The sequence below is a fragment of the Curcuma longa genome, unplaced genomic scaffold (assembly GCF_044706935.1).
Source record: "Curcuma longa cultivar G26 ecotype Majalengka, Jawa Barat unplaced genomic scaffold, ITB_CL_G26_1.1 utg8573_np1212_1322966_RagTag, whole genome shotgun sequence".
NCBI lineage: Eukaryota > Viridiplantae > Streptophyta > Magnoliopsida > Zingiberales > Zingiberaceae > Curcuma > Curcuma longa.
In genome coordinates this window covers 633,575-651,019 of record NW_027435604.1, presented here as the reverse complement: position 1 = coordinate 651,019, position 17,445 = coordinate 633,575, and the positions used below count along the sequence as shown (strand labels likewise).

At 46.5% G+C, this 17,445-nt stretch overlaps 5 protein-coding genes across 5 annotated transcripts; 1 reads left to right on the top strand and 4 right to left on the bottom strand.

Moving 5' to 3' along the window:
* The first annotated feature begins 2,269 nt into the window (after positions 1-2,269).
* LOC141820894 (transcription factor MYB73-like) lies at positions 2,270-4,462 on the top strand. The gene has a single exon (XM_074708251.1). The coding sequence runs from the start codon at positions 2,387-2,389 to the stop codon at positions 3,413-3,415; it is 1,029 nt and encodes a 342-aa protein (XP_074564352.1). The 5' UTR covers positions 2,270-2,386; the 3' UTR covers positions 3,416-4,462.
* A 3,363-nt stretch (positions 4,463-7,825) lies between these two features.
* Positions 7,826-9,303, bottom strand: LOC141820965 (gallate 1-beta-glucosyltransferase-like). The gene has a single exon (XM_074708333.1). The coding sequence runs from the start codon at positions 9,287-9,289 to the stop codon at positions 7,826-7,828; it is 1,464 nt and encodes a 487-aa protein (XP_074564434.1). The 5' UTR covers positions 9,290-9,303.
* A 1,106-nt stretch (positions 9,304-10,409) lies between these two features.
* On the bottom strand, positions 10,410-11,045 carry LOC141820781 (uncharacterized). Its single transcript, XM_074708132.1, has one exon. The coding sequence runs from the start codon at positions 11,043-11,045 to the stop codon at positions 10,410-10,412; it is 636 nt and encodes a 211-aa protein (XP_074564233.1).
* A 1,305-nt stretch (positions 11,046-12,350) lies between these two features.
* LOC141820961 (gallate 1-beta-glucosyltransferase-like) lies at positions 12,351-13,940 on the bottom strand. Its single transcript, XM_074708330.1, has one exon. It carries the CDS (start codon positions 13,877-13,879, stop codon positions 12,416-12,418), a length of 1,464 nt encoding a protein of 487 aa, XP_074564431.1. The 5' UTR covers positions 13,880-13,940; the 3' UTR covers positions 12,351-12,415.
* Positions 13,941-16,420: 2,480 nt separating this feature from the next.
* Positions 16,421-17,049, bottom strand: LOC141820779 (uncharacterized). The gene is given in 2 exon segments (XM_074708130.1): positions 16,421-16,875; positions 16,878-17,049. Coding segments are annotated over 2 exon segments (627 nt in total).
* Between the last annotated feature and the right edge of the window lie 396 nt (positions 17,050-17,445).

The window sequence follows — 17,445 nt, the reverse complement described above, 5'->3', positions numbered from 1 at the left end:
CCATCATCTCATGCCTATCCGCAGTCCGCTGACTGTGGACCATCACAACAATAAAGACCAATTATTTATCATTATTGTTCTGATTATTTCAAGCACATTCCTTTCATATCGTCAAAAGCAAGCAATTAAGGAATGGTTTACTTACTTAAATCAAATACAGAAGAAAACAAATTATAAAGAATAATTTTGAAGGGATTGCAAAGAATCTAAGCGTCATTGACCATGATCATTATAAGAAAACAATTAACATTTGACTTCTTCTCCTTTTGTCTCTCGAGCCAATCAAGTATCCGATCAACCAAACCTTGCTCGGCGAGAGATGACTCGATCCAAGCCTGATCGAGATCGACATTAACAAGACTAGGCTAAACATTGACAGACAATCTTAACATGGGGAACACGATCTAATCCTTGAACACGTGCGGGGTTGACTATGGGTGAAAGTATCTAATTTGATACCGTACTTCCCACGTGACAGATCGACAACACTCAGCATGGTCAACGAGAATTAAATTGAAGGGATTGGAAAGAATCTAAGCGGCAGCTTCCTGGTTGTTTCCTCGCACATAATTTCTCCCCCTTTCCAAGTAGCAGTATTTATACTTAAATAGACACACAATAAACTCATAAATAAAAAACTATATTATAAGAAACCTTTAAATTTAAACTTACAAACAACTCACTAAAACTTACAAAGAGCAAACAAGTTATGAGTTTATCATAACTTACATTTTATCATTTACAAAACTCTCTGTTCCATCTAAAATTAAAAAATTTCAAGCTCAGTTAGACTTTGACTCGCCAAAAGCATTGAAAGTAAGTGCGAGCCTATCAAGATATTCCCAGTGCCACATGAATTCAGTTTCGAGAGAAAGGCACACGTGCGGCGGCATGCCGGCAGTGGTGGGGAAGGGGGAAGTGGGGAGTTGGTGGGGCACGTGTACCACCCTGGATTCCTTTGTCATCTTCTCTATTATTCCTCCGCTTTATTTCTTCCACGGGTTCCTTCCAGCAGACCCGAGGAGGGGAGGGGTTCGTAACGGGCGATACGGTTACGGATAAATAAAGCGGCCGAGCCGTGGAAAGAAAAGTCAGTGACGGACAGCTGGGAGAGCTGGAGACGCGTAACCGCTGCGAACTGAAAAAGATATGATTCCTCTTCCTCCCCTTAAATCTCGCATCCCTTCCCCCTTTCCCTTCCTTTCCCGCTCAATGAATGGCCCACAACAAATTAATAATTATTTTCTCAATGATAAAAAATAAAAAAGAATTAATTTTTAATTTGGAAGTAGAGGATAAGGAGGAGGAAGAAGGGGTGAGGAAGCAGCCTACAGGATCCTCCACCGGTTCAGTTTGCGAACCGAAAAGCGTACGCCACGTACGAGCAGCAGAAAGAGCCAAGAATACGGACCGGCCTGATCCGACCTACTGCTACCGGCCCTCGTGGGCGTAGCATCGGCTGCTAGGATTATGCCCGGCAAAGCCATCTCGCTGCTGCTCCTAAACACATTTTAAACGGGATTGCTTTGGGCAGGAGAATCTACATTATGATTTAGTTAATAACCTACTAACCGACGTGTTAACAAAGGATTAAGGAAGGAAGGAAGGAAGGAGGGAGGAAGGACGATTGAATGGGAGAGAGTGCCGTTGTGCGTGTGTGTGTGTGGTATCCAGCCTGGCCAAATCGAAATCCACCGCCAGCTCAGTGGCAGTGCTGCGAATGCTAAATTTATCCAGAAGGTTTTAATTCGATGGAAATCATTGCATGCACGGAGGGAAGGCCCATGAACATGAGGTCGTAAGATACCCGTTGACGGCGAGTCAAAATCTGCAGCTGGCGCGTTCAAATTCTGAAGGCGCAAGTGGGCCAAGGGTTTTCGATCAATAGATGCGAGAGTAGAATCTGCGGGAGGTCAGTGAAGGATGGGGGTGGTATTTGACGGTGGGGAAACGGACAACACGCCGTTACTTGAGGTTCAGTGTACCCGAATGCGGACCGACTGGTGTTATTGGATAGGAGCAGTTTGGTGGGCCCTGATGCTTGATCTGAGTCCGAACGGGTGAGAGCGTAGCTGGTGATGGTTGGGACGAAAGCGACGGCCGGACGGGGGCGGGAAAAGGACGACGCGTGTCTGAGGCCAGCTGTGAGCGAGCCAAATCAGCCTGAACCGGTTCGAAACAAACGCTCGGTTAGACCGATGCACCGGTTGCAACCGATGACATGCTCTATAAAACACGGTCCAAATCCATCCCAGTGTCCTTCGTGTTATTCTACTCATACGACGGCGTCTCTCTCTCTCTTCTCTCTCTCTCCTTCTCTAAAGTTGAACTCGAGAACTTGAACAGCGGAGGATTGAAGGTAGCTCTCTTCTGAGGAATAGCTTGCATGGAGGCAGCGACGGGGAGCGGTAGGAGCAAAGAGATGGATAGGATAAAGGGGCCGTGGAGTCCGGAGGAGGACGCGGCGCTGCAGCGGCTGGTGCAGAGGCACGGGCCGAGGAACTGGTCGCTGATCAGTAAGTCGATCCCTGGGCGGTCGGGCAAGTCGTGCCGGCTGCGGTGGTGCAACCAGCTGTCGCCGCAGGTGGAGCACCGCCCATTCACGGCGGAGGAGAACGAGATAATCATCCGCGCCCACCGGCGCTTCGGTAACAAGTGGGCCACGATCGCGCGCCTCCTCTCCGGCCGCACCGACAACGCGATCAAAAACCACTGGAACTCCACGCTAAAGCGCAAGTACACGGCCCTGGGCAGCGACGCTCAGCACCAGTACGAGGGGATCATGGCAGCCAAGGAGATGGCGGCGGCCGATTCAGAGGAGGCCTCGGAGAGGCCGCTGAAGAGGGCCAGCAGCGACGGGCCGGTGTTCTTGTCTGGAGGAAGCTTGGGGCTGTGCTTGAGCCCCGGAAGCCCCTCGGGGTCCGATCTAAGCGAATCCAGCCACCATAGCCACCCAGCGGAGACGTCTCACATCTATCGACCATTTCCCAGTACCGGCGGTATCATCCCTCCTATCAGTTCCTCCTCCCAATACCCTCAAAGTGAACACATCTCAACTGCTACCGCCGCTACCACAAGTGGCACCCCGATCGAGAAGGACGATGATCCGGTGACCTCCCTCACCCTCTCACTACCGGGGTCAGATCCAATGGACACAACCTCCGACCACCAGCAGCATCATCAAAACCAGAGCGAGCTGCAGCTGCTCCCGGGTTCGATTCACCCCCCGCAACAGGCGGACTCCGCTGATGCCGTCGTGTGCCCACCGACCTCCTTGAGCGCAGAGTTTCTAGCGGTGATGCACGAGATGATACGGAAGGAAGTGCGGTGCTACATGGCCGGACTGGAGCAGTGCAGTGTGCAGCCGCAGGCGGAGTCCGTCCGCAAGGCCCTAGGCCTGACCAAGATCGACTAGACCAGGGCTAACTCATCCCCTCTATAGAAGGCAACGGGTTGGATGCACGAGCATCCATCGGAGATCTGATGTGAGAATAAAAGAAAGGAAAAAAAAAAAGAAATAGCAGAACAAGAAAAAAAAAAACGTCTGCTGTAGGTCTTTCAAATCTACCATGTTCAATTTCCCATCTCTGTTTTTTTTCCCTGTTATTTTTATACAAAATAAGAGCTAAGTGAATTATTATTTGCTTAAGCTTGGGTTGGAAGATGTCAAATTAGCGCATGGATACAAATGCGTGGAGTTTGATGGAGAAGCGACAGCGAACCGATGGCCGTCTACTTCCCGCCCGCCCCAGTAATTATAGTTTTATTTGGAAACTAACGGAAATTGCAGCAGCTGGAGAAGATAAAGATGGAGTCGAATGGGGACGGGACGGGTTGGGCGTTCTTATCTGGAACCAAGATTAAATAAACGTTCACGGCACGAATCGCTATGGTGAAAGGGAGTGAAATCGATAATGAAATTGCAAGGGTGAAGCAGTGATTGATTTGGTCATCAGCGGAGGTGGGAGAGAATTCGGAATTGGTTGTGTTGTGACATGGAGCAACGAGCAAAAGGGGATGTGGATTAACATCAGTTTGGCTGCATGCCTGTTGGGCAGCAGTTGCGTAGTTGAATTATTATTGAACTGGGGAGGAGGGGGCCTAGTGGTTGACAGGACTTGCGGCCAAGTGACGCCTACCGCACTGGGGGCTTGTGTCCTTGCGCTTCCAAGTTCCAACAGCGACAGCGTCGCCGTGGCTCTCGTCTTCCTTCTCTAGTCGACATCCATTGTTTACTTTTATGGCTTACCGCCCCTGATAACAAGTTAGGTCCAAACAGTCAATTTAAATGATTTTAATATCTGACCCGACCTATCATTTCAACTGGTTTCAGAGATCAACTTTGATTGAATCGAGAACCGATAAAGGCGTTTACACTTTACAGCACTACTACTTTGGTTCATGCAAATGATATTTCAAATACTAAATTTTATATAATGGCCTTATTTTTGTTGTTGGTTTATTTTGTCTTTATTCTCTTCGTGTGTTCTGTGTTCATAATTCTACGCGTGGATTTAGAGTTTGCAGATGATAAAAGTTAAAAAAACTAACCGATATCCAAGTTGCAAAGGGTAGTCGCTTATCCTTCACCGTGCCGTTAGATTGTTCCTATCAACGTGTGAAAGCCAGATCGCATGATCATCAAAATAGCAGGTAATAGTGACATCTCAACCACAGTTGAGCTGCCTTCCATCTGTGAAAAAGAAAGAAGTTATGAGATATACAAAGGATGAAAACTAGAATGTCAGTACGAACCTAAAAAAAAATCTTTACGTTTTCTTTATTTGTTTTGAATATCTTTTTTTTTGATTAATTCTCCTACCAAGAATAGATTCAGTTATTATGATGATATCAGAAAGCTGGCATTCAATTCAACTTGAGAAGGCATTTAGATACGAATGGATACTAAAGTAGATGCTGAAATGCTAAACTAACAAACATCTACATCGAAGAGATGCAAAGAACAAGAAGTAAAACAACTGAGAATTACAAAAGCACAGGTGAAAAGTGTGGTGAAGTTTGATGACAAACAACTTTACCATTGAAAAGCGTAGAAGAGAAAATGAAGGATGAGGACAGAGTGATTTTAAGGTTGTGAACCAATAAAAGGGCACACCAATTAAGTTGCAAAATCAGATAGTGTGTAAGTAGATTTTCCACCAATTTAAGGGGCATCATAAAGGGAAACTTGAATGCTAAGCATGTAAAAAGAAATTACTAATCCACACATTCTTTAGAGCTTTGATCATTGTGGATAAGAAACCATTTGCATTCATTAAAGCGACTAAAGGAAATAATGCACTTTGTTGAAGAAATGCAATGGACAAGGAAATCCATGCTCTAAATAAGAATGATACTTGGACTTTAATGAACTTACAAAAGGAAAGAAAAACAATTTGATAAAAATGGGTCAAAAGAGAACTTGGATGGCTCAAAATTTTTCACAAGAGGGTATTGACTTCTTTAAGGTATAAAATAAGGCTTAGTAACAGCAAACAATAGTCAATAATACATCACAAATATCCATGTGAATAATGGAAAGAAACTAAGCAAAATTGCAAAAAGTATCTATCATGAATACCTTCACAAAACAGAGAGGCGATCACTTATTCTAAGAGTTTCGCATCAGCAAAAGAACTCCACACCATTATCAACATAATGTCTAATAACTACTAACCACCAATCAATGCATAGTTAGACTTATCCATTGTGCGTGGACCTCCGCACTCTCTCATTCAACAATAGAGTGATGCCCATCTGTGCTCTAACACATACACAACTAACAGATAAAGCCCAAGCGTGTTGTGTCCAGCGCATCACACTAACTAGCAGGCCAATGCATGATTGAGATGAAAAGATAAATGCAATTGCTAAATGGTCTAGAAATCATTCCAATGGGCAAAAGACCCCATCCACAATAAGGTCAACATCCGCTAACACACCTCAAGTACATCATCAAATATTACATTAGGTTATGTAGTATGATCACCAAGTTCTAACCCACATTAATGAGTCTAACCACTAGGCCAACATCAATAAATAATCATCATGTTAATCACCGAAACACAACCGAATCACTCCACAAGATCACATGCTAAACCACATGAAACGATATCATGTGAAATCAATCAAATAAAACATCATAAGCGCACATCATAATACATTACAAGAATAGCTACACAGGTAAACCTTGGTATGATAAAAGATACATACCCACTATATAGTTGCATTAACATACATCACGAGATCCAGCATGTCCTCAAAACATAAGAGAACAACAATATAATGAACAAAACTAAGGTGTAAGAATACAAGGCAATAAAGCAGCACAAGCATATAGAATAACAAGGTAAACTGAACTCTCCGCAATATTCAACACGTCAAGTCCAATCCCCCAAGCAAATAGGAACTACAATAGTCCATAAATTCTGAACAAATGCAAAGTTAATCGGAAAAAGAAAACCTACTCGGGCATCACCTGATTAGCTCCCGTGTCGATCTGCACGCACTAGGCGCGTGGAAGAAGGGGTGGAGTGGAGGAGGTAGCAGTCGCCTTTTTCATCGACTCCATTGCTCTCCTTATCGCAGCTTTCAAGCGATCGCCGGATCCCGAAACCCCCATTTCACTCGCGCCCTTTTCCCTCCTCTCTATTCCGCTTCATTTTATAAGAGCAGATGCGTGGAACGTTATTGGGCCTCTCAGTTAGGGCCCACGAGCTTCTTGATTAAACTTTCAAATTCGGCCTTGAATGGTTGAAAAAAAGTAAATATCAATTTAAACCTTGTAGATCAATAATTTAAAAATGGGGGTTCAATGTTTAATTTATTTTCTTTTTTCTACATTAAAAGACAAGAGTAATTTGGGCAAAATTACGATACACCAACAATAAGTTTAGTAGACATACGTATAGGATTCTTCGGCTCTAATTTATATTATATTATCATATATACTTAAATAAATTTTATTTAAATTTAATTATTATTCAGCAAATGTTTTATTTTTTTTATTTATATTTAGTGAAATATCACCTAATTGAATCATTTATTAGTTATCTAAATATATATATATCATCTAAAATATATGTAATCTCTACTTTCTTTTTTTTTAATATTCTCATTTTTTTATTCATTCTCGTATGTTAACACATTCATATTAATATTTTTATTTTTATTGTTCTCATCTTATAGTAATATGTTTAAGTCATAATTTAATATTTAACTGTATATAATATAACATGTCTAATTCTTCATAATTTTATAAAATTTATTTAAAGTTTAAAAGTATCATCATAAGTATTATTTTTACCATTTCAAATATTATATTTATATTTTATATAAAATATTTCTTTCAAACCTTTCATCCTTTCACATCTACATTAATTATAATATCATTTGAGTGCCTACACCATTAACTCTCAATTCCAATTTATTACAAACTGATATTATTCAAAATTTTACTGTATTTAAAAAATTAAACGTTAATTAATATATAAATATTATAACACTCATATTTAATATCATTATCCACGTATTAACTCTTAATTCAAATTTATTAATAAACTTTTTTTAACGGCCGTCGATATAAGAACATGGAACGATGGATAGTCTGTTATGAACTTTTCTTGAATTATTCTAATATTTGATATCGGATGTCAATTAAAAAATAATAATAATTATTCAAACTTATTAGAAACGGATATTATTTATAAAAACAATTAATGCTACAGCGGCAAGCATTAAATCGATATGCACGTGAATGGCACATGTTTCGCACGTGTATCGACTAACATTAACCGGTAATTTATTTTAAAAAATGAAGATCCTCTCAGTTCGTCGGCCGCGCCGCTTTCTTGGTCAAGTCGTCGACGAAGGCTTGAATGTGGCGGTCCGACGACCCGCCCTCCGACACCGCCTTCGCCGCCGCCTCCTTCCACTCACTCGCACGCCTCCTTATCGCCTCCGCTGTCTCGCCCTCCGTCACCGCCTTCACGCACCGCTGCAATTCCGCCCGCGTCGCCGGCGCCGGAAGCCTTACACCGACCCCGCACGCCTCCGCCAGCATCTTCGCGTCCGGAACCTGGTCGCCAAATTGTGGGTACGCCACCACCGGCACCCCCGCCGTGAGCGCCTCCATGGTGGAGTTCCAGCCGCAGTGCGTCAAGAAGCACGCCACCGCCTCGTGCTCTAAGACGCGCTCCTGCGGACTCCACTCCACCAGCATCCCGATCCCCTCCGCCTCCACCGCCTCGGCGAACCCCGCCGGAAGCCGCTCCCGCGCGTCGCTACGCACCACCCACAGGAAAGGCCGGCCGGTATGCTTCAGACCCCACGCCACCTCCTCCATCTCCTCCTCTGTCAGCACCACCACGCTTCCCACCGATACGTACACCACCGAGCGGGGAGGATGCCGCGCCAGCCACTGGATCGACTCATCCGCGGCCTTGAACAGATCGGCTTTGATCTCCCCGCCGCCGATCTCCTTCGATCCGGCTCCCTCTGCCGGCGGATCGACCAGCGGCCCTATGGGGATGATGACCTGGTGATGCGAGATCGCCTCGATCGCTTCGTGCTCCAGCTCGTCGAAGGTGTTGGCGAACACCCAGGAGGCGTTCGACAAATTGCCGAACTGTTCTAAAATCACAATTTTGAGGATCTGATAGGGCGACGTCCAGAGGAGAAAGGTGGGGAGGTCCTCCGGCCGCAGCGGCGGCAGGCCGGGGAGTTGGACGGTTACATCGGGGTTGTCCTCCGAAGGGAAGGTGGCGAGGGCGTGGTGGCAGTGGTAATAGATGGAGAAGACGGCAGCGGACTGGACCCAGAGAACTCCGCTGGGGAGTCCAAGGTCGGCGGCGACGTCGAGGACCCAGGGGACGAACGGATTGCCGACGATGCAGGCGACGGGAACAACCTGGCGGCGGACTAGGGCGGTGAGGGCGGGGGGTCCGGCGGAGCGGAGGGCGGCCATGAAAAAATCGAAGTCGAGTTGGCGAACGGGGTCGTCGGGGGCGATGCCATCGGAGAAGAACTCGAAGCGTATGAAGCCGCGACCAACGCGGGTGGGGTCGGCGAGTGCGCCGACGGAGGTGGACGCCGCGGCAGCGATGCGGCGGGCGGTGTCGTCAGTGGAGCAGAGCGTGACGAGGAGTCCTTTGGCGGCGACGCGCTTGGCGAGGCGGAGGAGCGGGTTCAGGTGGCCCTGCGCCGGGAAAGACACCATGACGACGTGGGGCATCGGCGAGTCCCCGACGCCGGCGCCTCCTTCCTCCGTGCCCGTCACGGCGATGGCCATGCACACAATTACAAGGTGCTACTTACTATTCCTCTTCCTCAATTGCGTTCTTTGTTCGAAATGATCGAGAACGGATGTATAGAAGCAGCAGCCCATGTTCTTGTCTCCTCGAACTCAACGATAATGGATGACGTCTAAATTTGGCTTCTTCCAAGTCAATGGATACAACTGCAACTCCAAAGTCATAGCTCACAACACAAATTTGGGAGAATTGAAATGGTCGGAGCTTGGTGGTGAAACTGAAGCAAGCAGTGACGTCGGAGGTTTGGCTTTAGCATGTGTCTTGCCAATGCCGATGAAGAGAGCAATGACGTCGTAGCAGGATGGCGACGCCCTCTTGTCAAACGGTTTTGTTTTTTTAATTTTTAATGACATGTTTTTTTATAAGAATGAATAATAAAAGGATAGGGATTTTCCATGAAAAGGTAGATCTTGCTATCATGAAAAGGTAGATCTCCTTTTTAACGATCTTGATCAGGATTCACTGGGGTCACCAAGTTGTGCTTGTCATTCCATGTCTTTGGCTACATACTGAGGCCTTGTTTGTGTCTGAAGCAATGGTGTTTGCCATCACAGACCTTGTCTAGTTTTTAATTCAAACTGAATTCCATCAACTGGCAAGCTGAATGAATCTGAACCCAAAGTCAAACTGTATGCTTGAAGCAATTCCTCACTCTTTCTGTTCATACAGAGCCTCAAAGATTGAATGTTTGAAAGTCAAAAACTTTAACCCACTCGTTGACAAACATCTTCTGCAGCGAACAATACTCCATCAGTTTGTCCAATGATAAACTTTTTGTCAGTGAACAATACTTCATTCAGAAGCTTTTTGATATTTTTGCCCTGTATATTTATTTGTTTATTCAAAAGTTTCAAACTTTCAATGAACAAATCTAAGATGGAAAATTGAAATGACAGAGAAAAATGTACAGAAAATAGAGCAGTTCTGTTTTTAAAAAGGAGCCTTTTTTACGTGAGCTAGCCTCTGTTTTGGGTTTACATCCATGCAGAGAATTTGCAAGAACGAGGAGAAAGACGACGACACGGATCACAATTATGGAAAAGAAAGATCAAATTCTAACCTTTTTCGTAGTAAAAATCCTTTTTTTTTTTTGTTGTCTCAGTTCCCAACGCCCCAGACTCTTTCACCGACAAAGCTCATAAATCGCTGCACAGAGCTCTTGCTGATCCCATTAATGGCGGAGTTGTCGCCATCACTCATTTCCTCCTCCGCGGCGGCTGCCGCCTCGGCAGTTCCGTCTTCGTCGCTGTTGGAAGTATCGTCGTATTGGGCGATGCCGCCATCTAACGCCGGAAAGAGCTGATGTAAGTCTGCTTTACCTTCCTCCGGCGTTGCGGAGGGCTCAAAGGCAGCACCTTTCCGCCCGCCGTGGCCGCCGCCGCTCCGCCGCCGCTGGCGGCCGCGCTCCCGCTCCTTGGACGCCAGTCCCTCCTCCACCGCGTCGATGATGTGGTGGATGACCTGCCTGTTGGGCGACGCGTCCCACCGAGCCCAGAAGCTCGTGTAGCACCCGAAGCACCGGCATCCTAGCTCCGGCGGGTGCGCCCGCCACCGCGGCGGCCACTCCCTAATCCGCCTCTCCCCACCGCCAGAAAGCAAGTAAGCCAGAACGTCCTGCTCCTCCGCCGTCAAAGCGGCCAGCAACGCCAGCAACGATGCCGGGAGCGCCTCCAGGAAGTCAGGAGGCGGGGCCGGGTGGACCCGCCGCGCCTGGCCGTTAGCAAGCATCTTCATCTGCCACTGCCAAGATGGGTTTTTGAAGGATGAAGGAAGGGTGAAAATAGTTGCTTCGGAATGGGAGCTTGGTGAGTGTTCTTGAGATCATCGTTGAGCTCCAAGACCGGAAAGAGAAGAAGGGTGAGAACCATAAGAATTAAAGGAGAGTGTTGATTCTGTATTCATGTATTTATGTCTGTGAGAAACGGAGTTATTATATGGAGTCTCCGATTGACAATGGAGCTCCTATTAGATTGCAAAGAGAAGAAGTGTGAGATTAGAAATTAAGGATCTTGATTTAATCACTACGAAATTTAAGTTAAATCATAAATTGGAGATGGAGAACAAGAAGAATAAGAAATGTTAAAGAAGAAAAGTGTTGATTATGTATCTGTGCGGAATTATTATATGAAGTCATCAAAAGAAATATATCATTCGCAATTAGAAGGTGTTATATCGAAGGAAAAGAAAATATTATATCACTGCGGTAGTTAAGTAAACTATTATCCATGTCTATACGATTTAGGACCATGCTATTTTAGGAGGACAAGTGATCTCCTGTTGCATATTCCACTATCTTGCATGTTAATCTGATAGTGGTTAAATAAATGTGGGGCACTAAGTAGGTCATGGAGTCAGTTGACCAGGGGATCGAGTTAGAGATCGATCACTAAATTAGAAGAGAGAGCTCAAGCGGTTGATCAGGAGGTTGAGTCGGAGATCAACCGTTAAGTTAAAGGAGACAGCTCAGGCGGTTGACTAGAGGGTTGAGTCAGAAATCAACCACTAAATTAGAGAAGAGAGCTCGAACAGTTGACCAGGAAGTCAAGTTGAAGATCGACTATTGAGGTAGAGAGAAGAGCACAGATTTAGAACTCGAGACATTGAGCCAAGCTAACTGTGAGGTTAGATAATGAACTGAGTCAATCGGCCATGAGATCGGATATTATCTCCGTCGTCTCCTTGTCAATTGAATCGATCTTCACTTTTTTTGACCTATGCATACTAATTCAATAATAGTGAGGAAGGAGAAGGAGAAGGGAAGGAGAATGGATTGGTGGTCGGGAACGGAGACCGTTAGCTCTTGTGTTACTGTTGAGGAGACGCCATGGATGAAAGTTGGAGGAGCAAGAGATTCCTTGCCGTTGGATAAAATAAATAATAATTGAAATATTATTTTAAAAAATTTTAAAAATGGATTTATTTTTATCGGATGTCAATTAAAAAATAATAATAATAATTCAAACTTATTACAAACGGATATTATTTATAAAAACTATTAATGCTACAGCGGCAAGCATTAAATAGATATGCAGGTGAATGGCACATGTTTCTCACGTGTATCGACTAACATTAACCGGTAATTTATTTTAAAAATGAGGGTCCTCTCAGTTCGTCGGCCGCGCCGCTCTCTTGGTCAAGTCGTCGACGAAGGCTTGAATGTGGCGGTCCGACGACCCGCCCTCCGACACCGCCTTCACCGCCGCCTCCTTCCACTCACTTGCACGCCTCCTTATCGCCTCCGCTGTCTCGCCCTCCGTCACCGCCTTCACGCACCGCTGCAATTCCGCCCGCGTCGCCGGCGCCGGAAGCCTTACACCGACCCCGCACGCCTCCGCCAGCATCTTCGCGTCCGGAACCTGGTCGCCAAATTGTGGGTACGCCACCACCGGCACCCCCGCCGTGAGCGCCTCCATGGTGGAGTTCCAGCCGCAGTGCGTCAAGAAGCACGCCACCGCCTGGTGCTCTAAGACGCGCTCCTGCGGACTCCACTCCACCAGCATCCCGATCCCCTCCGCCTCCACCGCCTCGGCGAACCCCGCCGGAAGCCGCTCCCGCGCGTCGCTACGCACCACCCACAGGAAAGGCTGGCCGGTCTGCTTCAGACCCCACGCCACCTCCTCCATCTCCTCCTCTGTCAGCACCACCACGCTTCCCACCGATACGTACACCACCGAGCGGGGCGGATGCCGCGCCAGCCACTGGATCGACTCATCCGCGGCCTTGAACAGGTCGGCTTTGATCTCCCCGCCGCCGATCTCCTTCGATCCGCCTTCCTCTGCCGGCGGATCGACCAGCGGCCCTATGGGGATGATGACCTGGTGATGCGAGATCGCCTCGATCGCTTCGTGCTCCAGCTCGTCGAAGGTGTTGGCGAACACCCACGAGGCGTTCGACAAATTGCTGAACTGATCTAAAATCACAATTTTGAGGTACTGATAGGGAGACGTCCAGAGGAGAAAGGTGGGGAGGTCCTCCGGCCGCAGCGGCGGCAGACCGGGGAGTTGGACGGTTACATCGGGGTTGTCTTCCGAAGGGAAGGTGGCGAGGGCGTGGTGGTAGTGGTAATAGATGGAGAAGACGGCAGCGGACTGGACCCAGAGAACTCCTCTGGGGAGTCCAAGGTCGGCGGCGACGTCGAGGACCCAGGGGACGTACGGATTGCTGACGATGCAGGCGACGGGGACAACCTGGCGGCGGACTAGGGCGGCGAGGGCGGGGGGTCCGGCGGAGCGGAGGGCGGCCATGAAAAAATCGAAGTCGAGGTGGCGAACGGGGTCGTCGGGGGCGATGCCATCAGAGAAGAACTCGAAGCGTATGAAGCCGCGGCCGACGCGGGTGGGGTCGGCGAGTGCGCCGACGGAGGTGGACGCCGCGGCAGCGATGCGGCGGGCGATGTCATCGGTGGAGCAGAGCGTGACGAGGAGTCCTTTGGCGGCGACTCGCTTGGCGAGTCGGAGGAGCGGGTTCAGGTGGCCCTGCGCCGGGAAAGACACCATGACGACGTGGGGCATCGGCGAGTCCCCGACGCCGGCGCCTCCTTCCTCCGTGGTCGTCATGGCGACGGCCATGCACACAATTACAAGGTACTACTTACTATTCCTCCTCGTCAATTGCGTTCTTTGTTCGAAGTGATCGAGAACGGATTTATAGAAGCAGCAGCCAATGTTCTTGTCACCTCGAGCTCGGAGTGATTTACCCCCAGACTGATCCGAATTCTTAGACTATAGGCTATCTGTTAAATTTTTTTTCTTTCTCTTCTAAATCCTTTTTTTTTTTTCATTGCCGTCAGACCCTCGGGCTATAGTCCGGATAATTACAAATATGCCTCCGCCCTTGCTCGAGCTCAACGATAATGGATGACATCTAAATTTGGCTTCTTCAAAGTCCATGGATACGACTGCAACGCCAAAGTCATAACTCACAACCCAAATTTGGCAGAATTGAAATGGTCAGAGCTTGGCGGTGGAGCAAGCGGTGACGTCGGAGGTTTGGCTTTAGCATGTGTCTTGCCAATGCCGATGAAGAAAGCAATGACGTCGTAGCGCAACGGCGATTGTTTTTTTATTTTTAATGACAGATTTTTTTATAAGAATGAATAATAAAAGGATAGGGTCTTTCCATGTAAGTCATAGGAATCCCGATCGTCAACCTATCCACCGTCACTCCACTTGGTCGACCTTGTTTACTTGCATTAATGCACACTTAATTCTCCCAAGTAAACTCCGTTTCAGGCAACCGGAATCTGCCGGCGCTTCAGACTTGACCATGCTCGCACGGCGGCGGATGGAGCAAGGGAGGTGCTGGTTTCATTCCTCTTGTGTTTGCTTGCCTGGTAAGTTTTTTGTGTACTTAAATGGATCTCCAGCAGACTTTCTTCTGATGGCACAGGAAGGTTATGCTTCGTTTTTTCGTTTACTTTGGAGGAAAACAGATAAACAATGTTAGCATGAAATAAACTGAGTTTGCAGGAGCATAAAATAAAACTAACAACTAGGACGGATCTAGGAATTAGGAAGAAACTTCAACCAACCTAAATCAACGGGAATTAAAGATCTCCACGAGTAGGATTTCCATCTCTCTATGCCTCTAGGGGTACAGTGCAGTGGTAAAAACACTAAGTGTAGTGCAGTGATAAAAAACTCAGATTTAGAATTTAAATTTTAAATGAAATAAATATTCTGAAAGTCAACTTCTAAATAAAGGACTAGACCTCCGATCTATGCTGCATTGGACGCTTAGAATGATGGAGCATCAATGTGACTAGTTTTCATTTGAGTTCTTGTGTCTAAAGCATCCAAACTAGTTTCTTTCCATGATTTGAATTCTCAACTTGTGTTTAGTTGTTGTTTTTCGAATTACTTAAGACCTTTTGTAGATCATAGTTGGAGTTAAGTTTTCGTGTTGTATGGGATATGTGTTTACTGATTTAATTTCTGATTTTGAGTCAATGCAATCTGGAAGAAGTATCAATCAGTTTCTGAAGAACAGATTCAGTTCCAATCTTCAGTAAGTCTTTTTTCTTCTTTGTTCTATATCTGTCGATTAACTTCATCTGCTTCAATTGAGCATCGTTGGTCAGTATTTATCGATGAAAGACTTCTACGAATGAAACTGAACAAAATAGAGTTAAAAGCTACACATAAGGCTTCTAGTTCACAAGTAGACAGTAGAATTATAAGAACAGCCATGCAAAACTTTCAGAAGCGTTCTATCTAGAATACTCAAGTGTGTTGCTTGAGCCCTCCTTCGTCATCTTCCTCTTCTTCCATTATCGTCTCGCCTATACTCAGTGTGTTGCTGCAGGCCTCCTATTATCAGCAAAAGTTCAGTTAGTCGATCTTGCGATATGTGATCCTTTCATATTCAAACATGTTTAACGATCTTGATCAGGATTCACTGGGGTCACCAAGTTTGTGCTTGTCATTCCATGTCTTTGGTTACATTCTGAGGCCTTGTTTGTGTCTTAAGCAATGGTGTTTGTCATCACAGACCTTGTCTAGTTTTTTTCGATATGCTGCAGCATACATTTGCTCGCGAAGTTGTGGCGGTCTCACCTGTAGCTCGGATCAATCATTGCTGGTGCTTGTGGAGAAATTCAAACTGAATTCAATCAACTGGTAGGCTGAATGAATCTGAACCCAAAGTGAAACTGTATGCTTGAAGCAAGTCCTCACTCTTTCTGTTCATACAGACCCTCAAAGATTGAATGTTTGAAAGTCAAAAACTTTAACCCACTCGTTGGCAAACGTCTTCTGCAGCGAACAATACTGCATCAGTTTGTCCAATGATAAACCTTTTGTGTGTATTGTCTGCAGTGAACAGTACTTCATTCAGAACCTTTTGTGTTTATTCAAAAATTTCAAACTTTCAATGAACAAATCTAAGATTGAAAATTGAAATGGCAGAGAAAATGTACAGAACATAGAACAGTTCTGTTTTAAAAAAGGAGCTTTTTTACGTGAAGCAAAAGGCCTCTGTTTGGGTTTACATCAATGCAGAGAATTTGCAAGAACGAGAAGGAAGACGACGACATGGACCACAATTATGGAAAAGAAAGATTAAATTCTAACCTTTTTGGTAGTAAAAATCCTTCCTTTTTTTTTGTTGTTTCAGTTCCCAACGCCCAAGACTCTTTCACCGACAAAGCTCATAAATCGCTGCACAGAGCTCTTGCTGATCCCATTAATGGCGGAGTTGTCGCCATCACTCATTTCCTCCTCCGCGGCGGCTGCCGCCTCAGCAGTTCCGTCTTCGTAGCTGTTGGAAGTATCGTCGTATTGGGCGTTGCCGCCATCTAACGCCGGAAAGAACTGATGTAAATCTGCTTTACCTTCCTCCGGCGTTGCGGAGGGCTCAAAGGCAGCACCTTTCCGCCCGCCGTGGTCGCTCCGCCGCCGCTGGCGGCCTGGCTCCCGCTCCTTGGACGCCAGTCCCTCCTCCACCGCGTCGATGATGTGGTGGATGACCTGCCTGTTGGGCGACGCGTCCCACCGAGCCCAGAAGCTCGTGTAGCACCCGAAGCACCGGCATCCCAGCTACGGCGGGTGCGCCCGCTGCCGCGCGGCCACTCCCTAATCCGCCTCTCCCCACCGCCAGAAAGCAAGTAAGCCAGAACCTCCTGCTCCTCCGCAGTCAAAGCGGCCACCGACGCCAGCAACAACGCCGGGAGCGCCTCCAGGAAGTCAGGAGGCGGGGCCGGGTGGACCCGCCTCGCCTGGCCGTTGGCGAGCTTCTTCATCTGCCACCGCCAAGATGGGTTTTTGAAGGGAGAGGGAAGGATGAAAATAGTTGCTTCGGAATGGGAGCTTGGTGAGTGTTAATCACGAGTCAGAAATCGGCTACTAAGTTAAAGGAGATAACTCGAACGATTGCTAGGAGATCGAGTTAGAGATCGACTATTGTGTTAGAGGAAAGAGTTCAGACAGTTGATCATGAGATCGAATTGGAGATCGACTATTGAATTAAAGGGGAGAGTTCGCACGATTGACCAAAAGATTAAATCGAAGATCGATCACTGAGTTAGAGGAGAGAACTTGGACGGTTGATTAGAATTTAAGTCGAAAATCGACCACTGAATTAGAGTGGAAAGTTCGAATAGTTAATCAGGAGATCGAGTTGAAGATGATTACTAAAT